The 12,867-nt window shown below is 39.6% G+C and overlaps 1 protein-coding gene across 2 annotated transcripts in view; it reads right to left on the bottom strand.

Moving 5' to 3' along the window:
- Nucleotides 1–12,867, bottom strand: part of LOC119900561 (adhesion G-protein coupled receptor D2) — a 107,741-nt gene that overhangs the window by 52,302 nt on the left and 42,572 nt on the right. For both annotated transcript variants that reach the window (XM_038715636.1, XM_038715637.1), the window contains one exon: nucleotides 147–188. In XM_038715636.1, the coding sequence (XP_038571564.1) occupies nucleotides 147–188 (42 nt within the window). The remainder of the gene's footprint in view (nucleotides 1–146; nucleotides 189–12,867) is intronic.

Below are 12,867 nucleotides of genomic sequence, written 5' to 3'. Positions count from 1 at the left end.
ACAGACACACGTTCACAGACACACACACACACACACACACACACACTCGCACACCACACCCACACAGCTTTTAAGCAGGGAGCCCATCAGAAACTTGTCATTTCTCTCATTCACTCCGACAGCCTTGAGACACAATGCAGACTTACCTCTGTGTTGTACACCCCATATATCAGGAAGATGAACAGGCCCTGCAAACACAGACAAAGACAGAGAGAGAGACAGAGACAGAGAGAGAGAGAGAGAGAGAGAGAGAGAGAGAGAGAGAGAAAGGACAAAGTTGTTATAGTTGTTTTCTCTCTTATATTCTAGTAAAAAACAAAAGATCAAAAGTAATAAGTGGAGTGACACACACAGGTTAGGTTGATTCGTACTCTATCGACTAAGAGCGGACTGTAGACTGTAGTGAAAAGTAATGAGAGAAGCAGCAGGCCTTGAAAGAGTACAACTTCTTCAAACTGGGCCACCTCCATAAGGCTCAGCTTGCGTTTCTTTCGTCTACAATACTCATGCTCCTCATTCCAGCCCCAACTAAGCCATCAAAGGCTCAAACCCAAGGTTCCACATAGCTTTATCGAAATACAAAATCTCAAGTGCCTGTGTTCAGTCTGTGTTCTTCAACACAGAAACACACATATATATATATATATGTCTGAATACCAACAAACATACACATAACACAGAGTTACAGCTCACACACGTATACAGACACACAGAGTCAATGCATTGACAATCAATGCAACAGGCATAAGTGATGAGGATACAATATGAACACAAACACATATTAAAAGACACACATATACACACATATACACACACACATACAAGCACATAAAGAGAGCAACTCAGGCCAGACGAGACTATCAAGGAAAAACCATTGGAGGAAAGCGTGGAAAGAGAGAGACAGAGGAAGCATAATGAAAAAAATGACACATAAAAGAAGATATTTCATGTTCACAAAACTCCACGGCTAGTACCCAGGGCCCAAGAATGCCATGCCCTTGGATGCATAAAGGCTGCACTTTTGGTCACAGAAAAACATTTTTTTTCCCATTCCATTCCATTGTGGCAAGCTGTACAAGCTGTGCATTCGCCTTCAGGCCACAATGTAATACAGTCACCTCAATGGAAACAGTGAGAACAGCATTCTCAGAGCACCGATTGAACTGTGCCACAAAAAGATGTACCAAGAAAAATGAAAAGGCAGGTAAAATCCTATAAATTTCAAGGCTGATAGATACAGTAGATTCTTTCATAAACCAACAGTACGTCGATATAGGTCTAGCTAGCACAAAAAAAACAATAATTTAAAAGTTAATCTCTCCCCTTTCGCCACTCAGTCTGTTATAGAGTGTGTCTGTGTTGCTTCATCGTTAAATGAAGGTAAGGACACATCCTGAGGACAGGCAGGCACAACCTGGTCAATGCATCAATCAAGTTGAGTTTGGAGCATCCAATTTTTGCCAGAGGGAGATCTCAATGCATCACCATTGACAACATGATTTGGGGGACCATTCAGAGTGACAGGATGACGATGGCTGACAACAACGACCCCTAGCCCAAGCTACTGCCCATTCACCTCATACTGGCTGCTCTCCTGTCCTCCAGGGACAGAATTGCCCTGTCGAGCTGTCAGGTGACACCTTAGGACATCCATCCTCTTTGAACTGACAATTCTGCTGGTGTCTGACATGCTGAAGACAACAGGCATAACAGGGGATCTCAAGCTGAGATCTGAGACCTGTAACTTTATATATTTCTTACTTTCAAAGTAACTACAACCTAATACAGTACAACATGTGATTACTTTAAGCACAATATGGCCATGATGGGACTGACAAGGTTGTTTACCAACACCAGTGCTTTACCATTAACTTACTCCTCTACTGTTAAAAAGCAATTTTATTGTCGGGTCAGCTCCAGGCCATTGTAGTTCAAAGAGACTGTAGGGTTGCAAAGGCGGGATTACTAACAGTAAGGGCCATGTTGAGGCCATGTCAAGTGGAAACCTCTGGGTCTGAAAAGGGAAGCAATAGGGGAAGTGCCTTAAACCTGCATTCTTTCTAATAGCCAGCAGGGAGAGACTCCTCTGGTTGCAAAAAGAAACCCAATTAAACACTTTCCTCATGAGTTTATCGTGTATTTTCAAGTCTTGTTCAATACAGAGTGATGCTCATTTTGTAAATTATGGTTCCATTTAGAGTAAAATAGACAATAAAGCGGGGTATGCTTTAGGGCATGGTTACCTTGTGATTGACAAGTTGTAACCATGACAAGCTGTCGGGCGTAGCAATCCATACCTCTCTAGCTCCACCCTCTCAACCAAATAGAGAGCCTAAGTCCCTCACTTCCGCTTCCGCCCCATGGGACCTTATAAAATACTGTATGTACGGTAGTCAATGGCGAGAGACAATCTTTTTATCCTGTTAGAACTGAGCCCTGAATTACGCATATGATGTTGGTCAATTCAAAAGATAATTTTGTCCGTCAAGAAAGTCACAGTTTGTTGTTGAACAGTAAAGTAACATTTGTTTTTTTGTGAAACCCATTGATGAACTACATCTCTTGTCCCGCATAATAATGCTATAATTGCTACTAGCTAGGTAACTTAGCTATGTTCCACTCAGAAATATATCTCACCTGATGTGTTTAATTCAACGACTCGTCGAATCAGGCTCTCTATATGGTCAGTTCTCATTCTAAAAAACAAGATGGGGATGGCCAATATGCCAAACTCGAGGCTTTACACAAATACACAAACCAATGGATTAAGTCACGGTGGCTATGTCTACTTCTTTTATACATTCTATGGGCCATATATTATTTGAAACGCCTTTTACTACTAATCAGTTTTGCTCTATCATACTTAACGGTCCTTTTGGCTAATAATTTCAGCAGACAGGCCTCTATGATTTCAAATAAACTCGGACAAAATTTTCAGAAAATAGAACCCCTGTCTTTGGAATAAACCATCAAGGAAGCTGACTCCTTTGTCATTTTTGTATGTGAAATAGTCTAACTGTAATAATTAATTGATGAAAGTATTCAATTGAAGGCTTTAAAGTGAGAGAAAACTATTTGAAGTACAAATCACCAACAATGTGTAACAAAGACATCCTGATCAATGCAGTGCTGCAAACAGAGTGTCATTATAAGAGTGTACTTCAAATGCTTGAGTAAGTACACTGTAAGTATAACACTGTTTAACACATTTATATTCATGTAATTACAATGACAACCTATGATGTTTATTGACACTTAATTATTTAAAAACACAAGCAAAGTATTGTATATAGAGTTTATCATGGGGGGAAACATACTTTCCCTACTGTACACACACACACACACAAGCACATTCATACAACAAAAGACAGTGGGAGGTTAATTTGCAACACATACCCTATTGTATTGCATTAGTATTGCAATTTCCAACTTGCTGTTACAATTTGATTATCATGTTTTTGATCATTCCTCTTATTTGTAATTAATCTTTTGTTGTGTAGTGAACAAAGTGGGGAGAACATACTGTGCACATTATGAAAAATGATCTATTAAAATATAATTGAGTTAAAAATAAGTGGCAGCACAACAATAATGATAGATTGTTTAAAATGTTAATTCATTAATATTCCCACTAAAAACAAACAGAGACGGAAAATGGGGCGCATTATTTAAATGCATGTGTGCTTATCTAAACCCAGTCCTGTTTCTTTTGAACTCAGCAGCAAATGCTACAAATTTATGCAAAGAATGAACACAGTTGCTTTCAAAGTATTGCTATACTGTACATCAAACAGGGGAGCATAAATTAATTAAGATCCAGCTAATTAGGGAACAATTGTATGTTTAAAAAGTTAAAGTCAACAAACACTGTTTGACCAAAAACATTATCACCCCAGGGATACGTACTATGTTGCAATGCAAGACAGAAAATAGTATTTATTTAAATTACCAAGGGTTCTTGTTTTCAGACAGAGAGCTTTGTCTGAGAAAGCAGAAAGAACAAATCAAAGCCAGTGATCGATTTACTTATAAGAAGTGTAAGTCAATTCAATTAAACCAGGATGCTGTGGTTTTAACCATCATGCTGTTTATTACTGGCTGTTTTTGATGTTGACAAATTTACTACATTCTACCTCTGCAGTCCTTGTAACTCACTCTTCCTAAAAGCAGGGTCTGAAATTTACTTTTTTGCTGCCTGCCACTGTGGCAAAGCAAGTATTTTTTCTGTCTTCCTCTTAGAAATTCTATCTGCCAGTTTTAAAATGCATGTGCTAAAAGCACACAAGAACTTTGAAGTTCATCACAGTGTATTCTACAGTCAGCACTCAATACAAAACCCGAATTTCAACTACCAGTGAGTCCTGATCTCAGTTCAAATCTCCACAAGAGGCCATATCCCCTCTCCTCTTCTGGATCCCAGCAAGCAAACAAAAATACAAATTTTGAGTTTATTAAAGTTGGCCAATGAAAATAAAACCAAGTTACACCTCTTGCATTTAATAGACAAGCTTTGTGATTCTCCTACAACACCAGAGTTGGCGCCTGCAGTCCGGCAAGTGCACTGCTGGCAAGCTTACCGGCTGTTACTCAGGACAGACTGGGCCTCTTCCACTGTTGAGTTTGGTTTGAAACACTGCCACAGATATTCCCTGAGCTGACTGGTGTGTGTGTGTGTGTGTGTGTGTGTGTGTGTGTGTGTGTGTGTGTGTGTGTGACATAGGGGCATGCGTGCGCCAATCGACATAATATGCTAACCTTGCAACACGTGTCTTCCTGGTGTGCGTTTTCCTATCTGCCAAAGTAGTGTATGGCCTGACGATTGTACCTGCCACTGCCAACAATTTCCCGCATTTCATGGGTGCTATTTTGGGACCCTGCCTAAAAGCATCAACTGAGAGCATTAAATGTTTAAGGTGATCCATCAATCACTAGTATCCTAGTGTGAACATGTGTAATAAAAGCTTAAATCCAGTGTTTGTGTAAGTCTAAGTACTTAATAGCTTCAATGTATGTGAAAAACTTGGCTTATTTTCGTCATATGTCAAAAGCAAGAGATCTTTGACAAATAAAGAGCATGTCTTTTAGATTGACATCTCTTGTATTATTAAATAAAATGCAGTTTGAATTTCCAATTGCAGTTAACTGAATTAGTTGCCAGAGAGCAGAAGCGATTGGAGGCAAGCATTCACATGTTCAATCATGTAATTGTACTAGGAAACAAAGTGAATGAAAAGGTAGGAGTTCAGTGTTTACCTGAAGGATATTTTCCACAGAGTACAAGGCTGCTGATGGATGTACTTGAAGCTGCCAGGATTGAGCATGTGACCTTTCAGTTACAATTACGTTGAAGTATGTCAGTGGCAGCCAACAAACAACATATAAGCACATATAACCTATTTTATTTTTTAACACTTAGGTGATTGTAAAGGCTCTGATACTCTGACAGAAAAAAAGTGTCAGGGTTAACAGACTACATAAGCCCCAAGCTTCCAAAGCGCATATAGTCCTTATTTTGACAGTGAACACAGCGTAGCAGCACTGTGTAAAAATGCCCCCATCTCATCATTACTTTGTGACAAAAAGCAGAAATTATTCTCATTTTTGTTCACCTGACCTGCTTTATACATGCTCCTCCTGACACTCCACTGCAGTACCAACACAAACAAATGTGCATCCACAGTAGTTGCTCCACCATTCTTTCTGAGTTACAGATGATCATAAGCAGTGGTGGCAGGTAAAAATCTCAGAAAACAACAAGTTTATGACGTTACCCTTGAGAAAGAAATTTTCAATGTAAAGATATGAAAACTATTATTAAGGAGGGAGGATAGTGTATGGCAAGGAGAGAGTGACTGGCAGGGCAGTGTTCCCTTTCTTGCTGGAATATATTGGTGCTGTCAGCTTAGCACGCCCTTTTGTTTGAGGGGGGATAAAAAGTTAACATGAGGTGTAATAACTTTTGTGCAACATAGCTATATTGTTTTTTAATTAGTTATTTAAAAAAAACATATCTACAATGGAGGTGACAAGAGCAAGGTTAGCACAACTTGTAGAGCCTCAATAGCCACATTTCTGTGAAATACGCCAGGTGGAAATAAACCAGAATCAAGTCTGTATTGGCAGTCACTCCCTTGACTTAAATTTCATCATCTGCTCTTCCTTAATAATTTGGTTTGCAGTAGAGTATGGTTTGCTGTAACGGACATCTATATATGATATGTAGTAAATGGGGAAAAACATTCAAAGACAAAGGCACGGTCTTTTAAAACCTCAAGCTTTACATTTTCTGTTGGGTGAAATTAATCCAACCTTTCCAAACAGACAATCATTTAGCTAAGTCTATCATGTCAATACTTTGCATAAATTGGGTTCCTCTAGGGTAAGCACAAAAACAAAAAACCATGATTCAAAAGAATGTCCTCCATTAGTATGGCAGAAAGAAAAAAAAGTTATGACTGCTTGAACAACTTTCACTCCATCCCAGCATTCCACATCTAAATACAAAAATATACAGAAACCTTTCATAAATGAGATGTATTTGGTTACTTTCACTGCAGTAATTGTAAACCACATGTTCCACACAGTTTTTAGGAGAACTTCAGGCACTGCCATTTGTCAACATCAAAAATTACTTATACTCATCTAACACTACATCAAAAATCTAAATTGATATACTTTTCAAAAATGACATCCTTCAATCAGACCGACCGCTTTCTCTTAAGTAGCTGAAGACCGCAAACTCCACATCCTTTTAGAGAATTCCAGGCTTCAGTGTCAACCAATGCCAAAAATGAGAGCTATTTGAACAAGTTGGACCCGATGTCAAATATCTCAGCCTAAATTCAAACATACAGAGACACTTTTCACAAATAGAGCTATCTGCATCCCCACTTGGCAAAAAAAGGGAGGAAAAATTCTGCCCTCGCACCTGGTAATCATTAAGGAAATGAGAGACAGAAGAGGTTAAAATGGTGTGATGGTGGAAAAAGAAAAGAAATTCACACTTCTATGCTGGGGCTTGCTAATGTCTCTGACCCCTCCACGCATAAACAGTTTAATTAACATGTATACATAACTTTCACTTTAACTGCTCATGGCATGTCAAATCAAAGTGTCTGTCAAAGCTGTGAAACAAGGAGTTGATACTTTGCAGGTCCTCAGTTCAAATCCAGCTCTGTGTAACTGCTCCAGCTGGCCAGAGAAGCTGGCAATAAGACATGAAGGCAGACAGGCAGGCAGGCAGGCAGGTAGGTAGACGGGCAGCCCGCCACTCTGTCAGTTTGATGAGGTAAACACCTCCCCATAAAAGCTTTGTAACACCCAGCTAAGCTTTGCTCAACTCAAGCAGGAGGCAAGACATTATGTTTTCAGTGGAAAAGCAAAGTACAGACCAAACACAGAAGAACTCCATGTAACTTTTGATTCAGGTCTGCTAGGTTTGAAAAATCAAGGTGATATCAACGTCATAGTGGTTGTGATTGACCATATAAACAATGAAGAATAGTTGAGAATTTGTCTGTTACACTAAACCCATAATGTCCATCCAGTATCATTAAACTCTTTATTCGGTTCTCTTTACAGCGATGGATTACAGTATATAGTCTCTGTGTGAGGGTTGGGTCAGGGTCAAAGTTTTCTTCCTCTTTCCATCCTGTTATACATTATTAGGGAATCACTCATTTTTGAGAAGATCTATTAGGATATTCCCTGTTCCTTTCCCACACACACATCCAGTCAGTGCTGGGCTGTCACATTGAGGAGGGGACCCCCAAGCCAGCCTGCCTCTACAAGGTGTATCACTACAGAGGGAAACTGAGTGTACACACACACACACACACACACACACAGGCACACACTGAGGCCGGCAGCAACACCAGTACTAGGGTGTGATGGCTCAGGAGAGGAGGGAGAGTTATTAGCTTAGCCCTGAACCACCTACTTAATATAGGGGCCGGCGGTGATTGCTAACAGAGCCTGGCAGAGGTGACAGCTTTTGGCCCTGCTTGAGGAAATCCAATTGAAAAGCAGCCAAGAGGAACAACAACCCCGAAACAGATGTTGCTCGCTACCACCGGCGCAACTTGGGTACACACAACCCAGCGGCAACAAACCACGATGGCGAATCTGACACACAAACATGCACACAGCGGAGCGCACACACATATCCTGTAGAGCCACATGAAACTGTACAATAACTGTACAAGTGAAAAAAAGAAAGCTGCATCAGAAATGTCCATGAACACATAAGTTGTACATGCTCACTCTTGGTGCTGTTTCCAGTATTTGCCTTGCGATTGCCACGTGTATAATCAGACATCATCCTTATATTTGTTTTGTTGATGTTTTAATCCCATTTTTGGCCATAATTTAATATTAAAATATACTAAGAGAGAATTTCTATCAGTGTTGTCAGTTTGAACAAGGTGCTGTATTTAACAGATAAGAATACCACAATAAAATAAAATAAATAAATTACACTTAGAATGTTGAATTAAAATAAAACACAAATACATACAGTTTAAAAGAAACAACCTCACACACACCTAATAACAAACATATCAACACAAACATGAACACTTGGAATTCCCTCCAGTTTAAACATGATTTAGGGATCCATAAACTCCATCAATCCAAGGTTAGCAAGGAATTTGTTTTTTGGTCGAGCCCAAAACACTTTGGCAGCTAACCCAAAAATGGAATTAAGAGGAAAAGTAAAAACATTAAAAGAGTTTGTAAGGCCTAAAGTGAGTTGACGCCAAAACAAAACCTTCCCCCCTGGAGAACAGACCCACCCAACCATCCATCTATCTATCCCACTTCTTTTTTTGGCAGGGCATTTCAATGAAAACATAACAGGCATGCCCTCAAATCACAGCAGCCCCTTGCTCCAGTATTAATTGAGTTTGGCAAGGCTGACCATGCCATGTCATAATAACATTCATTTATTTTTTTCTATTACCGCTACTGCAAAAGAGCAAAGGAGGGCGGGTAGAGATGCAGGGGGATGGGCTAAAATCAATTCTGACATATCTTTATTGCCAGTCGATGACAAATGACGGCACATTTGCCATTGCTATGCCATTGTGTCAGTGTATGTCATATCGATTTTACATCAGACGGACAAATGTTATTGATGAAGTGCCTGAGTAATAGATGAGCACTCTATTTTACTTGTTTTAACGTTTAAATAAACCAGAAAACTGGGGGTGACTTGTGTAGCAGATCTTTCCACTCACTAATACACATGATTTAAAACAACATTTTAAACGACAAGTTGTTCTGAGGCGTTTACACTAACTGTTAGGAGTGGGAAACAACACCCTGAACCTGATCACATTGCACACATGTGGTAATGTGATGGGGGGGGGGTTAAGAGAGCACGAGAAAGAGAGTGAACTGTAAACAAACTAGCTTTTAAACAAGACAATTTAGGATTGCGTGTCTTTAGTGCCAAGCAAAACACAGCCATGGAAAACTGATACAAACTTTTAACACATGGGTCAAAGCAGAAGTCTTTGAACTGGTGAGGGAAAGCACGCTGCCAGTGCAGAGAGCTGTTTAATTAAAAATACTTAGGTATCCAATGGGACTTTCTATGGCGCCCCCTTGTCAAATTGTATGTGATCCCGCTGTCAATCTCACAGGGTGTTTTCTAATTGCTTAGTTTTCCACTGACAGAGAGGGAAAAAAATGTTGGAAGAGAACAGGTCCTGGGAAACAGCAGCTGGGGACTGGGTTTGGTTTATACTAACTGTCCACATGGATACACACATGTGTACACACACTTGCATATACACATGCTCTGTTGCACCCTACATAAGGTGCTCAAGTTACCGAAGCTGACATGTACTGTACATACACATACAGTAGATGTGGATACCATATCAGTGTATACACAGATATAAATACATTCAGATATGAATGAATATAAATACATCCACAAACACTTCAAGTCCGATACACACTCACACTATACACTAGTACACAAGTTGCTTTTCATTTGCAGCACACAGAAGCCTTAACCTAAACCACGTTAACAAATAATACATTTTACATCATGACTGCAATGACTTTAAACCACTGTGTACAATAACGTTATTCCCAAGCAGGTAATTCACCCCACAACTGGTGAGAAAGTTTGTTTCCCAAACGTGGTCTATGTAAGAAAACACACAAACATACACCAGCACACACATTTGCACACATCTAAAATTTCACACATACAGTACACCTACAAATCTACAGTATGTTTGTCAAGACATATACACAATGTTTTACACCCGGTTCAGACAGGAGGCAGCAGCCTGGTTGTTCACACCAGAAGCACCTTTCTCCGCGCCGGTAAACAAGTGATTCTGCTCTTCTGGTATTTTCCAATCTCACATAGATCCAGTGTAGGGTACGCTGCTTGGAAAATGTAGTGAGCTAAGCTACTAGCTACTCTATATTAAATGACGCTTAACTACACAGAAGCTACCCCCCAGTGAAATGTAGCAAACTAAGCTACAGCAATGTGGCAAAAGAAGCTTAGTTACATCAAAGCTACTTTTAATTTTTTAATATTTTATATTACACACACAGTAGGCCTAGGTTATACTGAACTAACTTCATTCCACAGTAGCAATAGAAGAAAGACTAAAAACCTGCTCCAAACAGTTTGTGAGAGAGAGCTAAATCAGACACACAGAAACTCTCCTACTTGGTGCCATATCATTGCAGTTAAATGTATTTCCTCATGCAACAAATGCAACAAACGGAGAACCATTGTCATTTATATAAAGTAACTTAATTATCACATTATTAATTAATAATATTTTTTATTGTTTATATGTGAATTCGTGCTCTGGCAACATTGCAACCTAAACAACCTAAACATTCATGGCAAGGCGAGAAAGGGAGAGAGAAATCGCTCATCTCATGGAAACAAGTTTCTGCTACCACATATCAAAGCTTCCTCCTCACTAGAGGAAGAGGTGTCCAGGCTGGACCCTGATCCTTCTCACAAGAGGTGTTACAATAACTATCACAATAGAAAGTAAACTCTATCATGTGTCTTTATTCTCCTGCAGCAAAGTCACAGACATCAGCCCAAGGATCGGTACGTGATGCCACCGTGAGAAAAACTGGGGCTCTTTCTCTAGTTCCTAGTATCAGTAGCACCCATATCTCCTGATGCCTAAGAACCTATGAAATCTTCCAATTGCAAACTTAAGATTTCCTACCATTTAAAATCATGAAGTCCAGTAGATACCAGGTTTCATAATATGCAATAAGCAATTCTCGCTTTGCTTACTCAATTAATAATCAGTATGCACAAATTACATTTATTAATCATCAGTGTGCACAAAGTACATAATTTATGAAAGTTTTCATTGTTTATTTTGCACTGCAGTACACAATGGCATGCACACTGCAAGTAGCCAGCAAAGGGTAAACAAGCTGTGCTGAAGCAACATCCATTGTAGCATCAATGCTGCATTAGAAAGAGAGGGTCGAGGGGACAAGGACAAATGTAATGAAGGTGATAATGCTTTTTATGTGAGGTTATTAATTTGGGAAATGTAAGGGAATTTCTACATCAACAGACAGCTGCTAGCCTGCTGCTAACACTCTGGCAGGAGACTGTAGACAGACTTGTGCTACCTTTGTGACATATGGCATTGCCAACCACTTCACTGGGAAGGCATTACGCACACTATCCCACCAAGACCCCAACAAAGGCACCCTCACTGGCATCTGACCAGCAAAGGAACCCAGATTTCTGTGGTGGTGAGTAAGAATTTTTGCCCCATGCTCCACCTGTAGTCAAACAGAGCCTCAGCTTAGCATTTTTCTATGCAAGTATGCCTAACCTGCGGAAACAAATATATTTTTGTATAAAGAGTGTACACTTTGGAATGTTTACCCTTGGTCTATTCTTTTTGAGCTGGTGCGCAATGTGTCCAGTTCTTCATATGCATACATTTGTAGGCATGAAAACAATTTAAAATCACCTGACACATAGATGTACACACCTTACACATACACAGTAACATTTGAGCAGAATACCTAAAATTGCACCGTGACAAGACTGTGTTGCAGTGCCCTTGACTAACAGTGACAAATGGATGCAATATGCAAACTCTGAACAAGTTGCTTTTGGGTACAAAACAGGAAAAAGATTGCTCCAGGAACCTTTATGGGATGCGTTTGTTCTCCTGTTTCCAAGCTGAGGTGAGCCGAGCTGAGGTTAATGACATGTGTCAAGATCAAGAAGTGTGTAGGTGAGTGTGTGTGCATATGTGTGTGTGTGTGTGTGTGTGTGTGTGTGAGTGTGTGAGAGAGTGAGAGAGAGAGGGGGGGGGGGAGGTGAATTGTCAATGGGTGAGTCTTGTGATACATTATTGTGCTGTATCTGTGACCTTGTAGTTGTTATGAATGTAAATGACTAGAGATACATTATTTGGATATGAAGAAATGATGCACTTTAAACAGATACAAAAACATTTCTAAATGTGAATAGAAATATCATTTTTTAAATTCAGTGTGTGTACCAGTGTTCTGTCTTGTAACTTTGAAAAGTCGAAATAATAACCATCCACATGTTTTATCTTCTTGAAGCGAAATTTTAAATGCAAATGTGTAGTTCTCTTCTGTCCCTAAAATGAGCTGAAAGTAAAACAAAAAGAATCACAGAATACAATTAGTTTACATTTTAAACCAAGATGTAAATGGTCCTTATCTCAAAAAACTTTTGAAAATGTACACTTAGAAAGAGGATCTGAAATCACCATTTCTCTGTGTGTGAGCAAAGAATCTGGGATGTATGTGAGGTTCTGGGTCCATGTATACATGCGTCAATAAACCCACTTCTGTGTGTGTCTGTAT

The sequence above is a fragment of the Micropterus salmoides genome, unplaced genomic scaffold (genome assembly GCF_014851395.1).
Source record: "Micropterus salmoides isolate LMB-PRFRI ecotype aquatic unplaced genomic scaffold, ASM1485139v1 Ms_hic_scaffold_13, whole genome shotgun sequence".
Taxonomy (NCBI): domain Eukaryota; kingdom Metazoa; phylum Chordata; class Actinopteri; order Centrarchiformes; family Centrarchidae; genus Micropterus; species Micropterus salmoides.
This window is presented reverse-complemented; position numbering and strand designations above follow the sequence as displayed.